This window comes from Lissotriton vulgaris, chromosome 6, assembly GCF_964263255.1.
Source record: "Lissotriton vulgaris chromosome 6, aLisVul1.2, whole genome shotgun sequence".
NCBI classification, from domain to species: domain Eukaryota; kingdom Metazoa; phylum Chordata; class Amphibia; order Caudata; family Salamandridae; genus Lissotriton; species Lissotriton vulgaris.
In genome coordinates, this window is record NC_141694.1 from 513,610,114 (window position 1) to 513,626,083 (window position 15,970).

The 15,970-nt window shown below is 45.0% G+C and overlaps 1 protein-coding gene across 7 annotated transcripts in view; it reads left to right on the forward strand.

Annotated features, from left to right (window-relative positions):
- MYO6 (myosin VI) overlaps positions 1-15,970 on the forward strand; it is a 924,144-nt gene that overhangs the window by 479,354 nt on the left and 428,820 nt on the right. For all 7 annotated transcript variants that reach the window (XM_086926522.1, XM_086926523.1, XM_086926525.1 and 4 more), the window contains exon 11: positions 1,653-1,833. In XM_086926522.1, coding sequence (XP_086782648.1) covers positions 1,653-1,833 — 181 coding nt within the window. The remainder of the gene's footprint in view (positions 1-1,652; positions 1,834-15,970) is intronic.

Consider the following 15,970-nt stretch of genomic DNA (forward strand, 5'->3'; position numbering starts at 1 on the left):
GTTAACTGAAAGCACCTCTATCTAAATATGTGTTTATTTTTTCTGGAAGGTTTTGGGGAACATGTTACATGTGAGACAGCAGAATCTGTGTCTGTGGCAGACCTAAACTCCCTGAAATTCCTCAGTTGTGGTCCACTACAAATATTCTAACTCACACACCACCACGAAGACCCTAAAGACCCTAAAGATAGAACATCTTCAAACGACACTAGAAATGCACTAAAAAATATACTTTGATGAAGCGAAGTTGTGGGTTTGTCTGTTCATAACCTATAGCATATGTTTAAAAAAAAGTCTGATGAACATCTACTGTTATTAAGCAGTTATGGTTATGAAATGAAGCCTAAAGACCCTTAAAAATAGTCAGTAATGGTTAGTTACATAAACCATAACTTGAGTCCCTGCCATGAAAATCATAACTCATCCACCAGTGCGCGGCTTACAACATCACAATATTTATACAAACAAATAACAGAAATATACAACTTAGCATCATTAAATAAAACTTCTCCAAACAAAGGAATCATACAGTATCCATAGAGAAATCAATCATGTCAGTGCTAAGATGCACATAATATTTCCACTGATGCCATTGATGTCATTTGTGAAGTTATCTGTCACATCATATGTGAGATTGTTAATAGTGAAGGCAAAATTGAAATACATCTGTTTTGCATCTGCACACTGGAAGATTGTAATCAGGATTGCTCCACTACTAAGCAAGTGGAAAACAGAAAAAGCTCAACACTGTTGCTTTAAGGAGCATTATTAGGAACTGGGCAATGTATTTGCCTTTATATAATTGTGGTAAGGTAAATACATTGCCTCGGACCCTTGACGGTGCTTTTGAAAACAACTTTCCCAGGAGGGCTGCCTGTGTGTAGTGCTTGCCTGCATGGTCCTCTTGGTCCACCACACTAAGATTTCCTTGCTTGAGAACTTGCTTTGATGCACTGTCGGGGGACAGACAGTGTAATTAAGAGAATGCTATTAACATTAAGGTAGTTATATTATCTGGTCCCTGACAGTGCAGGACAGCACAGCATTAATTCCTTATCCTGTACATTCCTCAGAATGAGGAATTCTTGCGCTTCAGGCACGTGTGTGTTTTTTATAAGTCATTGTAGAGGAATGCAAAACTACCCGAAATCTCCGGAACTGCTTGAAGTTTTGCTTTATCTTACCGTTAATTGGAAAAAAAAAATATTCCCAAATGTGCGCGCAATTAAAACCATGTGACCATAGTTCAAGTACAAGGGGTTACATTGATTCAGGGAACTCGAATCACGTTAAATAAGCCTTGGGCGTGTTAGTCCATTTGTTTCCTCTGTGAAGCGACTGTAACATTTAATCAATGAGACACTACACAAAGATTCCTCATTATTTTGGCTTTAGCATGACGAAGAATGAAGAAATCTGACCTTCGGATTCCAGTAAGTAATATATGAAAGTGAGTTTATTAACTTATTGCCACTTGAACACACGCATGTGCATTTATATTTCTGGGACAATTGTTAAGGTGCGTGGCACTTAGACCGATGTATTGCATGCCTGTGCTGTTGAGTAGCTTGAGTGATCCATGAGGAACATTTATAATGCATTTCTTCTTGGTAGAAATATCTATAACCTGTGTTTTTGCTGCTGTCTTGTAGCACCTCAAGGATCGTCCGTTGACGGACCCTCTGCTTGATGATCATGGAGACTTCAATCGCATGTGCATTGCTATGAAGAAGATTGGCCTGGACGACACCGAGAAGCTCGATCTCTTCCGTGTAGTGGCTGGTGTACTGCACCTCGGAAACATTGACTTCGAAGACACTGGCAGCACCTCTGGTTAGATGGAGCCTTTATTTTATTTCCCTTTTAAATGCTTCTTTGTTGATGAATACACATTTGTTCCCATCCTTATAATTATCTTATAGAAGATAGAATTGATAGTTCATTATAAAAGATATTTACCATCGCACTCCTGCCAACAATTTATTAACATTTGTTACAAAATTTAAGCGTTAGTCGAGAATTGTGCGAACCAATAGCTGGGTGATCAGAAGATGAAAGCAGGTTAGAAAGAACCTAAGACCCTTACGTGACTATTAGTGGGTGCACAATTAATTATAAGAAAACAGAAACCACACCTTCTGTGTCTGAAAGGTTGTGGACCGTTAAATGTACAAAAGATGAAAAGGTCCTGTGGCACTGACCTATGGCTGCGGTGTTACGGCCTCTGATCTTAAAAGGCGATCCGGTAAGGTTCTCAAAAAAGCAGTGGCTTCTAGGATGAAATTAAAAGTTATAAAAAAGTGAATATTTAAGAACTAACTATGTGAGAAAAAACGCATGTAAGCTAATGAAATTAAAAACGTAAAAGCAATATTGGAATCCAAAACTGATCTATTAAATAGCAAAGATGTAGAACTTCAATGGTGGTCACCATGAGGTCCTAAAAATAAAGACTTGGTGCATGTAAGCAACCATCCCATCACTTATAGTAGGGGGATGAAACCGTATGAATCCATCTCATGAGTGGTAACTCTCCAAAAATAATAAAGGACATCTGAATTGTTCTATTGTGGTGTAGCAATGCGTAAAACTCTCAAACTTATTGTGTGTACTCTTGCTGTCCAGCAATGGGACGCCCTGCAACTGAGCCTTGGTAAGCCCCCTAAGTGTTGGGAAATTAATAATCTCACACAGTGAAACAAACATTCACAGGTATTGTTGGGTAATAAGGACACAACAAATCTCTAATTGTATGAAGAACCCCACGTAGGTTACAGTTATGGTAAAGTCTATAGTGATAGGCCTAGCATAAGCACTCGATGACCGGAAGAGTTCTAACTCTAGTTTAATACAAAAAATCATAATTAAATGCTAAATAGTTTGTGTCATATGGACAAGTGTACTGATGCGTTGTCCAACCGAAATGGTAACAATTGAGAGATCGTTCCAAGAAGTGGCAAGGATACAAAAAGCTGAATCCAGGATATCCCAGCTTGAAGATCAGATGACCTCTATGCATCACCAGGCTACTTTGGATAAAAAACTGAAAATTTTACTTGAAAGTAAGCTAGAAGAGCTGAAAAATCACTCTTGACGCTCTAACCAGTGGCTCGTCTGGGTTCCAGAAGGCTTTGAGGGATGACAAATGCATCAATGGCTCGAGACATTTATTAAGGACAAGGTGTTGCCCGAATTCTCAGGAGATCTCACTATCATGAGGGCACATAGGGGCCTGGCCTACCATGTCCGAACTCAAAGCTGCCACGAACAATCCTGGTAAACGTCGCAGATTTCTTGGTCAAAGAACAGATGCTGACCAGGGCTATTCAATAGAAGCAATTCTCAACTCACGAAGTTCCTAGCGGCTGTTTTTTTTCTCTGATATGTCTGCAGCAGTGGCTCGTCATCGGAAGGAATTTGTTAAACTTCTGTACTTGTTTAAGGCACAGGGGTATCAGGTGGCTATTGCTCAGCAATCTAAGCTACGAGCCTGGTGCAGGGAAAATTTCATATGCACGCAAATCTCGACGAGGCTCAGGAACTGCTACCGAAAATTACTACAGAAAGTAGATAATGAAGATTGTTTTTCTCTGATTTTCTGAGATAAAAGAGGAGAGGGACAGGTTACTTCAAGGTGCAATACCATGGCACCCACCTTAGGGGTAATTCAGGGCGGGGAGGCAAGGCGTATGGTGGGCTATTCCCCAATTGCCAGGGGTTGGAAGGGGCACGGGAGTTAGTTAAGGTTGGGGACGGGTTAAACAATGGAAAAAATTAGCAGGATAAGTGCAAGTTTTATAGGATGTGTTTCCAAGCTTTCGAGATACTACATAAAATACGTTTATTGTGAGATGACGGAAAAAAGGTTAATAAGGAATATACATTTCAGGAGAGGTCGAGGTCGAGATATGTTTCCAAAGATAGATCAAAATGACACAAAATATAAAAGTAATTACATGCAATGTGAATGGTTTGCTGAATCCACGTAAATGCTGTGCATTTTTAAATTGGCTAGCATCCCTCATCCCAGAAGTATTATTTCTACAAGAAACCCATTTTAGGACTTATATCCCAAGATATCCCTACCTCAAAAATATGCATTGGCATATTTTTCGTCTGCTAATTTAGCGGTTTACGGGGTCGGGATTCTATTATCAAATACAATTGACTGGCAAATTATGGAGGTTTTACGTGATGGGAAATGTAGATGGTTATGGGTGAAGGTAAAGGTTGCGGAGACAGTGTTAAATTTTGTGAATTATTACGGTCATATAGATGATGAAACCATAGCAATTGAACAAATCTATCACATAGCGGTGAATATGGAAAGCATATTGATTATGGCTGGTGATTTTAATTGCATTCAGAACCTGACATTTGATACCTCGAATAAAACAAAACAACAATTAAAGCCTAATTTGGCAAAGTTGATGAAAGGAGACCAGGGAACCCAGGTTTATCTCAATTTACCTGTCATTTCTCTAGCATCCTGATTGGATTTATTTTTTGGTAGATAGATTATTAGCTAATGGAAAAACAGAGATACTGGCCAACTCTTTTTCTGACCACTCCGTAGTTTCTTTTACTCTAATTTTAGGGATAGCCACTAATTCATATTTTTGATGCAAACTATTGACTTTTTTGTCTAATAAGATCAAAGCAGTAATTCTGATGATGGATGCTGAAAACCCTTTTGTTTTGGTAGATTGGATTGCCTTATTTTGTATTTTGTATAAGTTTGTTTTTCCACATCAGCTGATATGTATGCGAAAAGGAGTATATAGCTAGGTGGAGGCCAAAATTATTATTAATGGAGCAGCAGCGGGGATGGTAAATATTAATAGCGGAACTCGACAGGGATGTCCTTTATCCCCCCATTTGTGTCCCTATTTATTGAACCCCTAGTTTAAAAAATTCATAATAATTTATTGATTTTGCCTCCCATGGAGGGGATCGCAAATATTAAGTTATATGCAGACGATATTATTTTATATCTCAAAGCCAGGGGTTCAAATATACAGGAGGTACTGGCCAAAATCCAGAAATGTACGCAGGTAGGGGGATACAAAGTGAACCAAGCAAAAACAGAAATCCTTACATTTAATTCAGAGTTTTCCAAGATCCCGGTTTGTTTACAAAACCGACCACCACATCCAATTAGATAACTGGGTATCTTTATTACAAATGATTATGTTCAATTGTTTCCACTGAAAAAAGCAAGATGCTTGCAAAAGTGAAAAAATTACTAGATAAATGGACTCTGCTGCAGCTATCACTGATAGGACGGATTTTGATGGTTAAAATGATTTTGTTCCTTTTTAGTGATCTCCCCTTAAAAATTCCCAGGTCCTATTTTAAAGAATTGGATGAAATGATCCGGAAGTCTGTTTTGAATGATAAGCAGCCCTGAGTTAAACTAGCCACACTACAATTAGATGTAGCACACCCACATTTTCCAACATACAATCAGGCCTCTTTGAGTAACCTGGTGTCACAATTAGGAGAGCAAAATTCAGTTTTTGATAACTTCCTTTTAATTCATATGCTGAAGGAACGTGCCATAAAACGTACAGCTTTTTTACGGTCAGCAATACTCCCCAAAAGGACCATATATACGTGCTATTGGCATTAGCAGCAAGAACTCTTTAAATATCAAGATATTCCAACATACCATGCTTATATTCCTATTCAAGAGTGTGGTGCAGGAGGTTTAATGCTGCCCAAAGGACTCTACCAACTATGGGAAGAATTAGGTTTTGTTCGGCTTCGGGATTTTTATAATCACGATAGATTAATTACATGGGAAACGGTACGATTACAATCCATTAACCCAAACACTTCTTTCTATAGGAGTTTTCTTCAGGTGGTGAATTTCCTCAAAAACAATTCTATCATGCTAAGCGAGGCTGCACGTCAAATCACCAGGCAGATGTCGAATAAAATAGTGGGTGTAGGATGTTGGTACCGTTTATTACATCAGAAGGCTCATTGTGAAGAGATTATTATGAAAGAGCTCCAGAAAATGCATTCTGAGACAGGGTGTAAATTCAACACTAAAGGATGGCAGCAGCTCAGTGAGATAAAGAGTAAAGCACTGCGAGGTGCTAATTTCAAAATAATGAAATTTCTGTCCAGATGGATGGCATAATACACCCTATTGGGACAGCATAAGATGTTGCCAACGAAGCAGAACCAATGTTTTAGATGTAAAAAACAGGATGAAGGGGGCTGGGTATACATATATATTTTATGAGTGTATTCGTCTACAGCAATTTTGAAAGGATGTTTTTAGTTTGATTACTCGACGTTTGTCTATAACATTTGTTCCATCGTGTACGTTAGTTTTATTTGGTTCATCAGGGAGGTAAAATGCTTAAAGAAATGTCAGCAGTATTTTATAGTAATATCTATAGCAGTTGCAAGCTAACTCGTTCTACAGATTTTTTTTTTTTAATAATCAACCAAGGATCGACCATTGAGTTAGTAAAGCGTGCAGGACTTACAGATTTGAGGAGGCCTACGAAAAGCATTTAGATGACACTGTAAGATTTAGAGCTATTTAGGCAAATGTCTCCTCTAATTTTATGACTTAAAAAATCATATTCCAATTGTATAGGACTGTCTGTAGGGATTTAATCTTTGCACTCCACTAAAATATTTGTTGCTAGCTGCACAGGCACTTTAAATTATTTTGGATACTAATAAGGTAGAGAGAAGTAGTTGCTATATTGATTTTAGAATACTAATTGGGCAGTAATGGATACTAGTAAATATATGTATTGGTTTTCCTAGAAAACTACCAGGAGGAATGAAATGCCTGGTAGACTATGTGAATACAGTCTAATGTGGGGTAGTGTCAAACACATTTCATATATACCACTTTATTCCTACATTTTTGGTACTGGCTTTTTATCTATCACTCAACAATGGATGATAACTCTGTTTTTTTAATGCTATATTATATAATATATTTTACGTCGCTAGATATTTGGTATATCATATTATCGTCTTTTTATCTATCCTGTTATGTTGTTTTTTTTTTGTTATTCATGCTCCAATAAAAATATTATATAAAAAAATAAAAACACTTCCTGATTTTCAGAATGCCTCTCTGAATTAGGACTGTGATTCATGTATGGTTTCCAGATCACCTTGTTGGGCAGAGATTCAGTGCTTCAACCTTGGCTTGGCTTAATAGCAGGCATTGTGAAAGCTGTAGTCTTGGTTCAGGCAGGGCCGGACTAGGAAGACAAACCAGCCCTGACAATTCAGCTGGACCGACGCAGGGGAAAGTGGGGTACTAGCGAGAAGCAGCACTGTTTTCGCTTTAGCACAGCTGCTGCTTTTGTTTTGTTACAGGGAGCCCATAGTGCAGCACTGCTGAAAAACCAGCCCCTTTAGACAAAACTGGCCCCCACTGCTTGAAAACCATTCCCTACCTTTCTAGCTCACAGGGAAAACGCCAAGTGCCTGCAACAGCCAGTCAGACCCTGGGTTCAGGTCACTATTCATTTGGTCCACACGACCAGATTAACAAGGTTTGTAAGCAGAAAGCCCTTGACTGGAGCTAGTTTGACATCTGATGACCCTAGCTCTGGAAAACTTTCACCTTTTGTGAACTTCTAAAGTAATCTAATGCATTTTTCAATTTGTAGAAAGCTCTAATCACTCTGTAAGGGTATCTAGGTGCTGAGCAGGAGTATGAGCTTGAGGCCCTCGCAGAATTACTCAAACAGCTAGGTCTTCAGCTTCTTGCGGATCTCAAGTAGCGAGTAAGAGGCTCTAATGATTGTGAGAGGCTGTTCCATGTTTTGGGTGTAATGTAGGAGAAAGAGCATCCTCCTGTTTGGCTTTTGGGGATTTGGGTGGGTGTGCTAATGAGTGAAGCTGAGCGTAGGTGTCTGAATAGTTTCTGAAAGTGTATGCTGCTGTTGAGGTATGTGGGTCCAGTGTTGTGTAAGGCTTTGTAAGAGCATGAGGAGTTTGAACTGGCTACATTTGTGGATGAGGGGCCAGTGGAGCTCCTTTAGGTGAGGTGAAATGTGAGTGGAGAGAGGAAGGTTGAGTATGAGTCTGGCTGCAGCATTCTGGATAGTCTGCAGTCTGTTCATAAACGATATGATGATACCGTCATTCAGTGAGTTGCTATAGTCAAGTCTGCTTGTGATGAGTGCTTGGTTGACGGTTCATCGGGTGTTCTGTGGTAACCATTTGAAGATTTTCTGCGGCATCAGCAAGATGTGGAAGTAGACAGAGCTCACTACATTAACTTGCACTGCCATGGTGAGCTTGTCGTACTGGTGATCCCCAGATTTCTAGCGTGGTGGAGGCTGGTGTGGGTCTCAGTATTGTCGCCCACCAGGTGGCATCCCACAGGAAGGTCCTGTATCCAAAGACCACGACTTCTGTTTTGTCATAGTGAGTTCCAGGCAGTTGGTCCTGGTGGTGGGTGTCTTGCCTGTCAGGCAGCGGATGAGTTGCATATTGTCTGTATACGAGATGATAGTGGTGCCTGGAGATCCGATGATTTTGGCAAGTGGTACCATGTAGATATTGAACTAGGTCGGGCTGAGAAATGATCCTTGGGGGACTCTGCATTTTAGGTTCTTGGCGTCTGATGTGAAAGGGGGCAGTTTGACTCTGGATTTGTCCCTTGAGGAAGGAGCATATCCAGTTGAGTGCTGGTCCTTGGATACCATTCTTATGGAGTCTTTTGATGAGCTTATGGTGGGAGACCAAGTCGAAAGCTGTGAGACGAGCAGGGTGAGAGACATTGTTTTTCCTTGGACTAGAATACTCCTGATGTCATCAGTGGCTGCGATGAGCACAGGTTCTATGATGTGGTTCTTTCTGAATCCTGACTTTGTAATGTCCAAGTGGAGCTCGAGGTGGCTTTTGAGATGTTTGTTGATGGCCTTTTCGATCTCTTTTGCTGGGTAGAAAAGCAGGCAACTAAGACGGAAGTGTGCCAGCTGGCTGGGGTGGACTGATTATTTCATGAGAAGAGTGTTGACTGCTGTATGCTTCAATTCTTCTGGTACGGTGTCAGTGGTGAGGGAGGGGTTCATGATGTGGGTGAGTGTTCTGCTCACTGGTGATGAGCTAAGGTTATATATGTGGTGGGAGCAGGGATCTGTTGGGGCCCCCCAGTGGACAGTCTTCATGATAGTGGCCATCTCTTCACTGGTAAGGGTATTCCATGCGGTCAGGTGGTCGTCTTCATTTGTGATGAGCAAGTCAGTGATGAGTTTGCGGAGGTTGGACGTGTAGTTGCTGTAGATGTTCGCGATTTTAGTGTTGATGAAGTTGGATAGGGTGTTGCACAGTTCTTGAGAATGGGTGATGCTGTTGATGGAGGCTGTATATGCAGCGTAATCCTTGATGATTGAGAAGATTTCTTTGCTGCTGTTGGGAGGGAGTATGCGCAGTTCTTGATCCAGTCATTGAATTTGTTAATGTCCTTGGTGTTGTTTGTGGGGTCGGTGTGGCCCATGTAGACGGCTTTGAGCCACTCTGAATCTGAGATTTTGCTCCTGCTGGGGTTGGATAGGCTGACATTGATGGGTGGACTTCGTCAGGGCAATGAATATCTTTACTCTATAGTTTTGGCAACACCTCAGACGATCACAGATTGAGAAATCCTTCATAGGAAGATGTCCACTAGGTACCATTTCTTCTCATAATCTTCAATATTCAGTGATAATTCACATAGAGTCGTGTCAACCATCAATGTGCCTCGATTCAAAGGGGTCCTGGTGAAATCGGCGTCTATAGACGCCGATTTCACCAGGACCCCTTTGAATCGAGGCACATTGATGGTTGACACGACTCTATGTGAATTATCACTGAATATTGAAGATTATGAGAAGAAATGGTACCTAGTGGACATCTTCCTATGAAGGATTTCTCAATCTGTGATCGTCTGAGGTGTTGCCAAAACTATAGAGTAAAGATATTCATTGCCCTGACGAAGTCCATTAACTATATTTAGTTAGGACGAAACACGTGTTGGCAAAGGAAAAGAAAAGAAAAAGTACTGAGTGTCTGGAAAAGAAGAAAAATAAAGAAGAAGTTTTTTGAAATACATTGGATTGATTTCTTCCGACTTGTTTTGATATTTAATGGTTGTCCTTTGTGAATTGATCTCAAGATATTGCTTGAGTAATTGCTCAGGAGGAGAATTCTTTAAAACTCATTATATAGACAAAATTCTTTTGCCTATTTTTACAGTTTATGACAAGGGACTGTATCTCAACCTTTGAGCAGTACTAAGCTAGATAGACCTCCATCCTATAGGAGCACTATAAGCGCAAAAAGCCCCTCTTGTCAAATTGTTAAATTACCCGACATTGATGGGTGCATCGTCTTTCAGTGAGGGCTAAGGTTGAGTTGACCTTGATAACATCGAAGGTGGTGAAGATGTAGTCAAGCGTATGTCCATTGGTGTGTGTGGGTTCTCTGACTAGCTGGGTTAGTCAATCGTTCAAGGAGTGCTGTAGAGCTGGGGTGGGATCAGTCTTTCAGGTGGAAGTTGAGGTCCCCAAGGAGTGAGAAGACTTTTTAGTCAATGGTGTAGGGGTGATGAGGGTTGTGGAGCTGGCTTATTGTCGTGGTGGAAGGTAGATGAGGGCTCCGCTTAGGGTGAAGTTGTTGGAGATTTGCTTTTTCAATTGTTGATGTTCCATGAAAGCAATTGCGTTCTCTGTGGTTGTGGTACACTTGATGGCGTATTTGTAGATGATCGTGAGTCCCTGCCATACTATCCTGTAGCCTTCCGGGAATGCTGTGGCAATGTTGAGTTCCAATTAGGGGTTTAGTCAGTTTTCTGTGATGAGCAGGAGGTCTGGTCAGACGCTGTTCAGCAGGTCCCAGATTTTGGTTGCATGTTTGCTGAGCGAGCGGATGTTGAGTAGCATGCATGTTTGTGAGTCTTGGTTTTCTAGATTGTTGTTGGGTGTGGTGCTGCGTTGATGACATGCTTGTGTGGGGGTTGTAGGTGGTGGCTGCATGTGAAGCAGCAATGGGTGCAGGTTAAGGGTCTATCTGTGTTGTGTGTTGCTGTGTGGCAGTAGCGGGGAAGAGGCATCCCAGGTTGAGCAAATGAAGGAATACTGTGCTGTATAGCTCTAGGGTTGTTACACCAGGGTTTTTGGTGGTAGGTGCAGGTAGGCTTCTCTTTGGTTCACCATTAATGCTCAGAGGCTGCCCCTCACCCGCTGACCGCCGCCGCTGACCTGGTCACTTGACCCCCGTTCTCCCGCCGCCGCCCCAGCCTCCTCCTCCGCCTCCAGTCCCGCCTCCCCTCCCTGCCCATTGGCCACCCCGCCTGACCCTCCCTCCCGGCTCCTTATTTATGACGCCCCCTCAGCGACCGCGCAGTGGACGCGCGCAGCGGGAGCGCCGTTTGAGCGCCGAAGGTGCGCCAAAGGTAAGCCCGTCTGCGCCCATCCGCGCCTGGACCGCGCCCAGCGCCAGACCCCCTGGCCCCCGCGCCCGCCAGCCCCCCCGCAGGACCTACAACTTCGCCACACTCATCGCACTCAACACCGCCCGAGCCCCCGGATGCTACCGAGCATCCCCGCGACGCACCCATGGACCCTTCGTCTGCCGATCCTGCAACTTCTCCTGCCACCGAACCTGCACAGCACCTGCCAAGACTGGAAGCAACAACCACCTCAAGTGCATCATGCTCAACACCCGCTCCATCCACCGCCACGCCGTGGAACTCTGGAACCTCCTCGACACCGCATCCCCAGACGTCGCCTTCCTCGCGGAAACCTGGATGAGCGCATCCTCAGCCCCCGACATCGCCATAGCCATCCCGGACGGCTACAAGATCATCAGGAGGGACCGCATCAACCAGACCGGAGGAGGCATCGCCATCGTACACAAGAGCACCATTCGCAACTCGACTGACTCCAGCATCACATTCGGCGCCGCCGAATACCTCCACTTCCAGATCCACACCGACCCCAAGACGACCCTCAGAGGCACCCTCATCTACAGACCCCCGGGACCGCGTTCACAGTTCTGCGATGACATCACGGACTTCATCAGCCCACACGCCCTCCCCTCCACCGACTACATCCTCCTCGGGGACATCAACTTCCACCTGGAGAACAACAACGACCACAACACCACCACCCTGCTGGACAACCTCGCCAACCTCGGACTCAAGCAGCTGGTCAACACCCCCACCCACTACGCCGGCCACACGCTCGATCCTATCTTCTCCTCCAGCAAGCACGTCTCCTTCAGTCACTCCACCGTACTCAACTGGACAGACCACAGCTGCGTCCATTTCAGCTTCGCTAAGAACACGGTCCACCACCACCCAAAGCAGGCTCCCCACAGGAACTGGATCAAGATCACCGCCGACCAGCTCGCCACCTCCCTCAGCCAGAACCCACCCGTCAGAACAACGGACCCTAGCACAGCAGCCTGCAACCTCACGCAGTGGCTGACCACAAGTGCTGACGACCTCGCCCCACTGAAGGACCCACTCACCAGACCCCAGAAGCAAGAAGGCTCCCTGGTTCACAGACGAACTCAAGGACTCCAAGAAGGCCTGCCCCACCCTCGAGAAGACCTGGCTCCTCAACAAGACCACCGACAACATGACCGTCCTCAAACTCGCCACCCGCAGACATCACCAGCTCATCCGCACCACAAAGAAGAAATCTCTGAAGGAACGACTGGACAAGAACGCCCATGACAGCAAGGAGCTCTTCAACATCGTCAAGGAATTCTCCAACTCCAGCACCGGCAACAACGACATAACCCCCTCACAGGACCTCTGCGACTCCCTCGCCTCGTACTTCCACCGCAAGATCTCCGACATCCACAACAGTTTCAGCGCTCAACCCCCGCACCCACCGGTCGAACCTACGCACCCAGCCGCCATCCTCCAGACATGGACCGAGGTGACCCTCGAAGACACGACAAGCATGATGAACACCATCCACTCCGGATCGCCGACCGACCCGTGCCCCCACCACATCTTCAACAAAGCGGCCCCCACCATCGCACCCCATCTCCGAGACATCATCAACGCCTCCTTCAACACAGCCACCTTCCCTGAGAGCTGGAAGCACGCCGAGCTCAGCGCACTACTGAAGAAACCAACAGCGGACCCGACCGACCTCAAGAACTTCCGCCCCATCTCGCTCCTCCCCTTCCCGGCCAAAGTCATCGAAAAGGTCGTCAACAAGCAACTGGCCACCGTCCTCGAGACGAACGGATCCCTCGACCCATCGCAGTCCGGATTCAGAGCCAATCACAGCACCGAGACCGCCCTCATCGCAGCCACTGACGACATCCGAGCCCTGCTCGACAACGGTGAAACAGCGGCACTCATCCTCCTAGACCTCTCTGCTGCATTCGATACTGTTTGCCACCGCACCCTAGTCCAACGACTCAAGGACACCGGCATCCAGGGGAAGGCCCTGGACTGGATCACCTCATTCCTCTCCGGAAGAACACAAAGAGTACGCCTCCCGCCGTTCCGCTCAGAGGCCACCGAAGTCATCTGCGGCGTCCCGCAAGGATCTTCGCTCAGCCCCACTCTCTTCAACATCTACATGAAACCACTAGCTGCCATCGCCCGCAACCACAACCTGAACATCATTTCCTACGCCAATGACACCCAGCTGATCCTCTCCCTCACCAAAGACCCCGACACCGCCAAAGCGAACCTTCACGAAGGGATGAAAGACGTCGCCAAATGGATGAACAGCAGCTGCCTAAAGCTGAACACGGACAAGACAGAAGTCCTCATCCTGGGAACATCCCCCTCCGCATGGGACGGCTCCTGGTGGCCCCCAGCCCTAGGCACCGCACCCAAGCCAACAGACCACGCACGCAACTTGGGCATCATCCTGGACTCCTCCCTATCGATGACCAGGCAAGTCAACGCCGTCTCCTCATCCTGCTTCCACACACTCCGCATGCTCCACAAGATCTTCCAATGGATTCCCACCGAGACAAGGAAGACGGTCACCCAGGCCCTCATCACCAGCAGACTGGACTATGGAAACACCCTCTACGCCGGAACAACAGCCAAGCTTCAGAAGAGACTCCAGCGCATCCAGAATGCCTCCGCCCGACTCATCCTGGACGTCCCCCGACGCAGCCACATCTCAAGCCACCTGAGAGACCTACACTGGCTCCCTGTCAACAAGAGGATCACGTTCAGACTCCTCACCCACGCACACAAATCCCTCCACGACCTGGGCCCTAGGTACCTCAACGACCGCCTGACCTTCTACATGCCCACTCGCCAGCTGCGATCGGCGAACCTCGCCCTCGCCGTCGTGCCTCGCATCCAGAGAGCCACCGCTGGAGGAAGATCCTTCTCCTACCTAGCAGCTAAGACATGGAACTCCCTGACGCCCACCTGCGACTGACCCAGGACCACCTCGCCTTCAGGAAACAGCTCAAGACCTGGCTGTTCGAGCAGTAGCAGACCCACCTCCCCACGCGCCTTGAGACCCTTCCGGGTGAGTAGTGCGCGCTATAAATGCCATGATTGATTGATTGATTGAGAGGCCACTAATAACTAGGTGCTTGAAGCGGGGAGGACCACTGGGCCGCGGGTGGGACTGAGCGGAAGAGCAAGAAAAATAGAAAATGATGTGGGAGAGGAAGCATGTGAGGGGCAGGGGGAGGCAGGAAGTGAAAAAAGACATGGGAGGGCACGGGGTTATGAGCAGCAAAGAGTGCACGAGGAACAGCAGCTGCAAAGCAAAAGAGCTAAAGGGTTGAAAATGAAAAAAGGGCTAAAATGCTCTGAATAAACAGAAAAGAGCATACAAAGGACTGAGGAGGCATAGAGCTTCAGATCAAAAGAGGAAAAAGCCTAATCAAGGAAGTGATGGGAAATGAAGGGGTAGAAAGTGGGATGAAGGAGCAAAAGTAGCAAGACTGAGCTGTAGATCGCGCAGTGACAGGGAGAGCAAAAAGAGGGGCCAGGGGAGCAGAGATAGAGTGCAGGGTGCAGACAAAACCATGAGCAGGGGTGTTCGAAATGGTTTTCTGGTTGGCTAGGGTATGCACCTACCCCAGGCAGAACCCACCACTCTCGTCAAGGTAAGCTGGATACACACGTAAGATAACCTGTGCTCAACCTCTGGTAGCTTGGCACAGAGCACGCAGGGTTATCATAAGAGGCAATGCGTAAAGTATTTGTGCTACACACACACACACACAGTAACACAATGAATACACCACAAAAAGACTTCACACTGGTTTTATAAAACTAGCTTATTATATTCTGAACAAATAAAGACCAAAATGATAAAACTACAGTAGATATGTTTCAAATTACAAGCGTTTAAAGCATCACATTAAAGAATCAAATAAACATTCGGTTCAGAAGCACCTGCACTTCTATTAGGTTTGACATGGTAAACTATCTTACAATTACCACAATCCCATTGGTGATCAACAGATGCACTCAACACGCTTGGAGCAGAGAAGCCAGTACTCCACAAAGTCCTCGGGCAGGTTCCGGGTGTCATTGCATATCTAAAATATGAAAAATTGCTCCACAGAAAATGATATAGAGATATGTAGAGAAAAACGTTGTTTCCTTTGTACTATTCAATCATGTCGGTAGCAGACCCAAAAGTATATTTGACCTGGAATCTGGAACATAGAGTGTGAAGATATATAATGCTATGTAGACTGAAATGTTTACCGTTTAAAACTCTGCATGGCAGAATGCAAAATTGGATCGAAAGAATATGCACCTTAGGTTATAATGTTGTACAAACCATTGAACATGTTATATTCACCTGTCCTGCCTTTACAATTCTTCAACACAGATTTTTTTAAACCACGTATTAAAAATATGGTATTTCAACTGCAGTAGCGGCAATGGCGATGATAATGAATTAATGTGTTGTCAAATGTTTACATTTTTTAGCTGCTTCTTGAAGCTGTACTGTGAGATGTCATTTTGTTTATTATA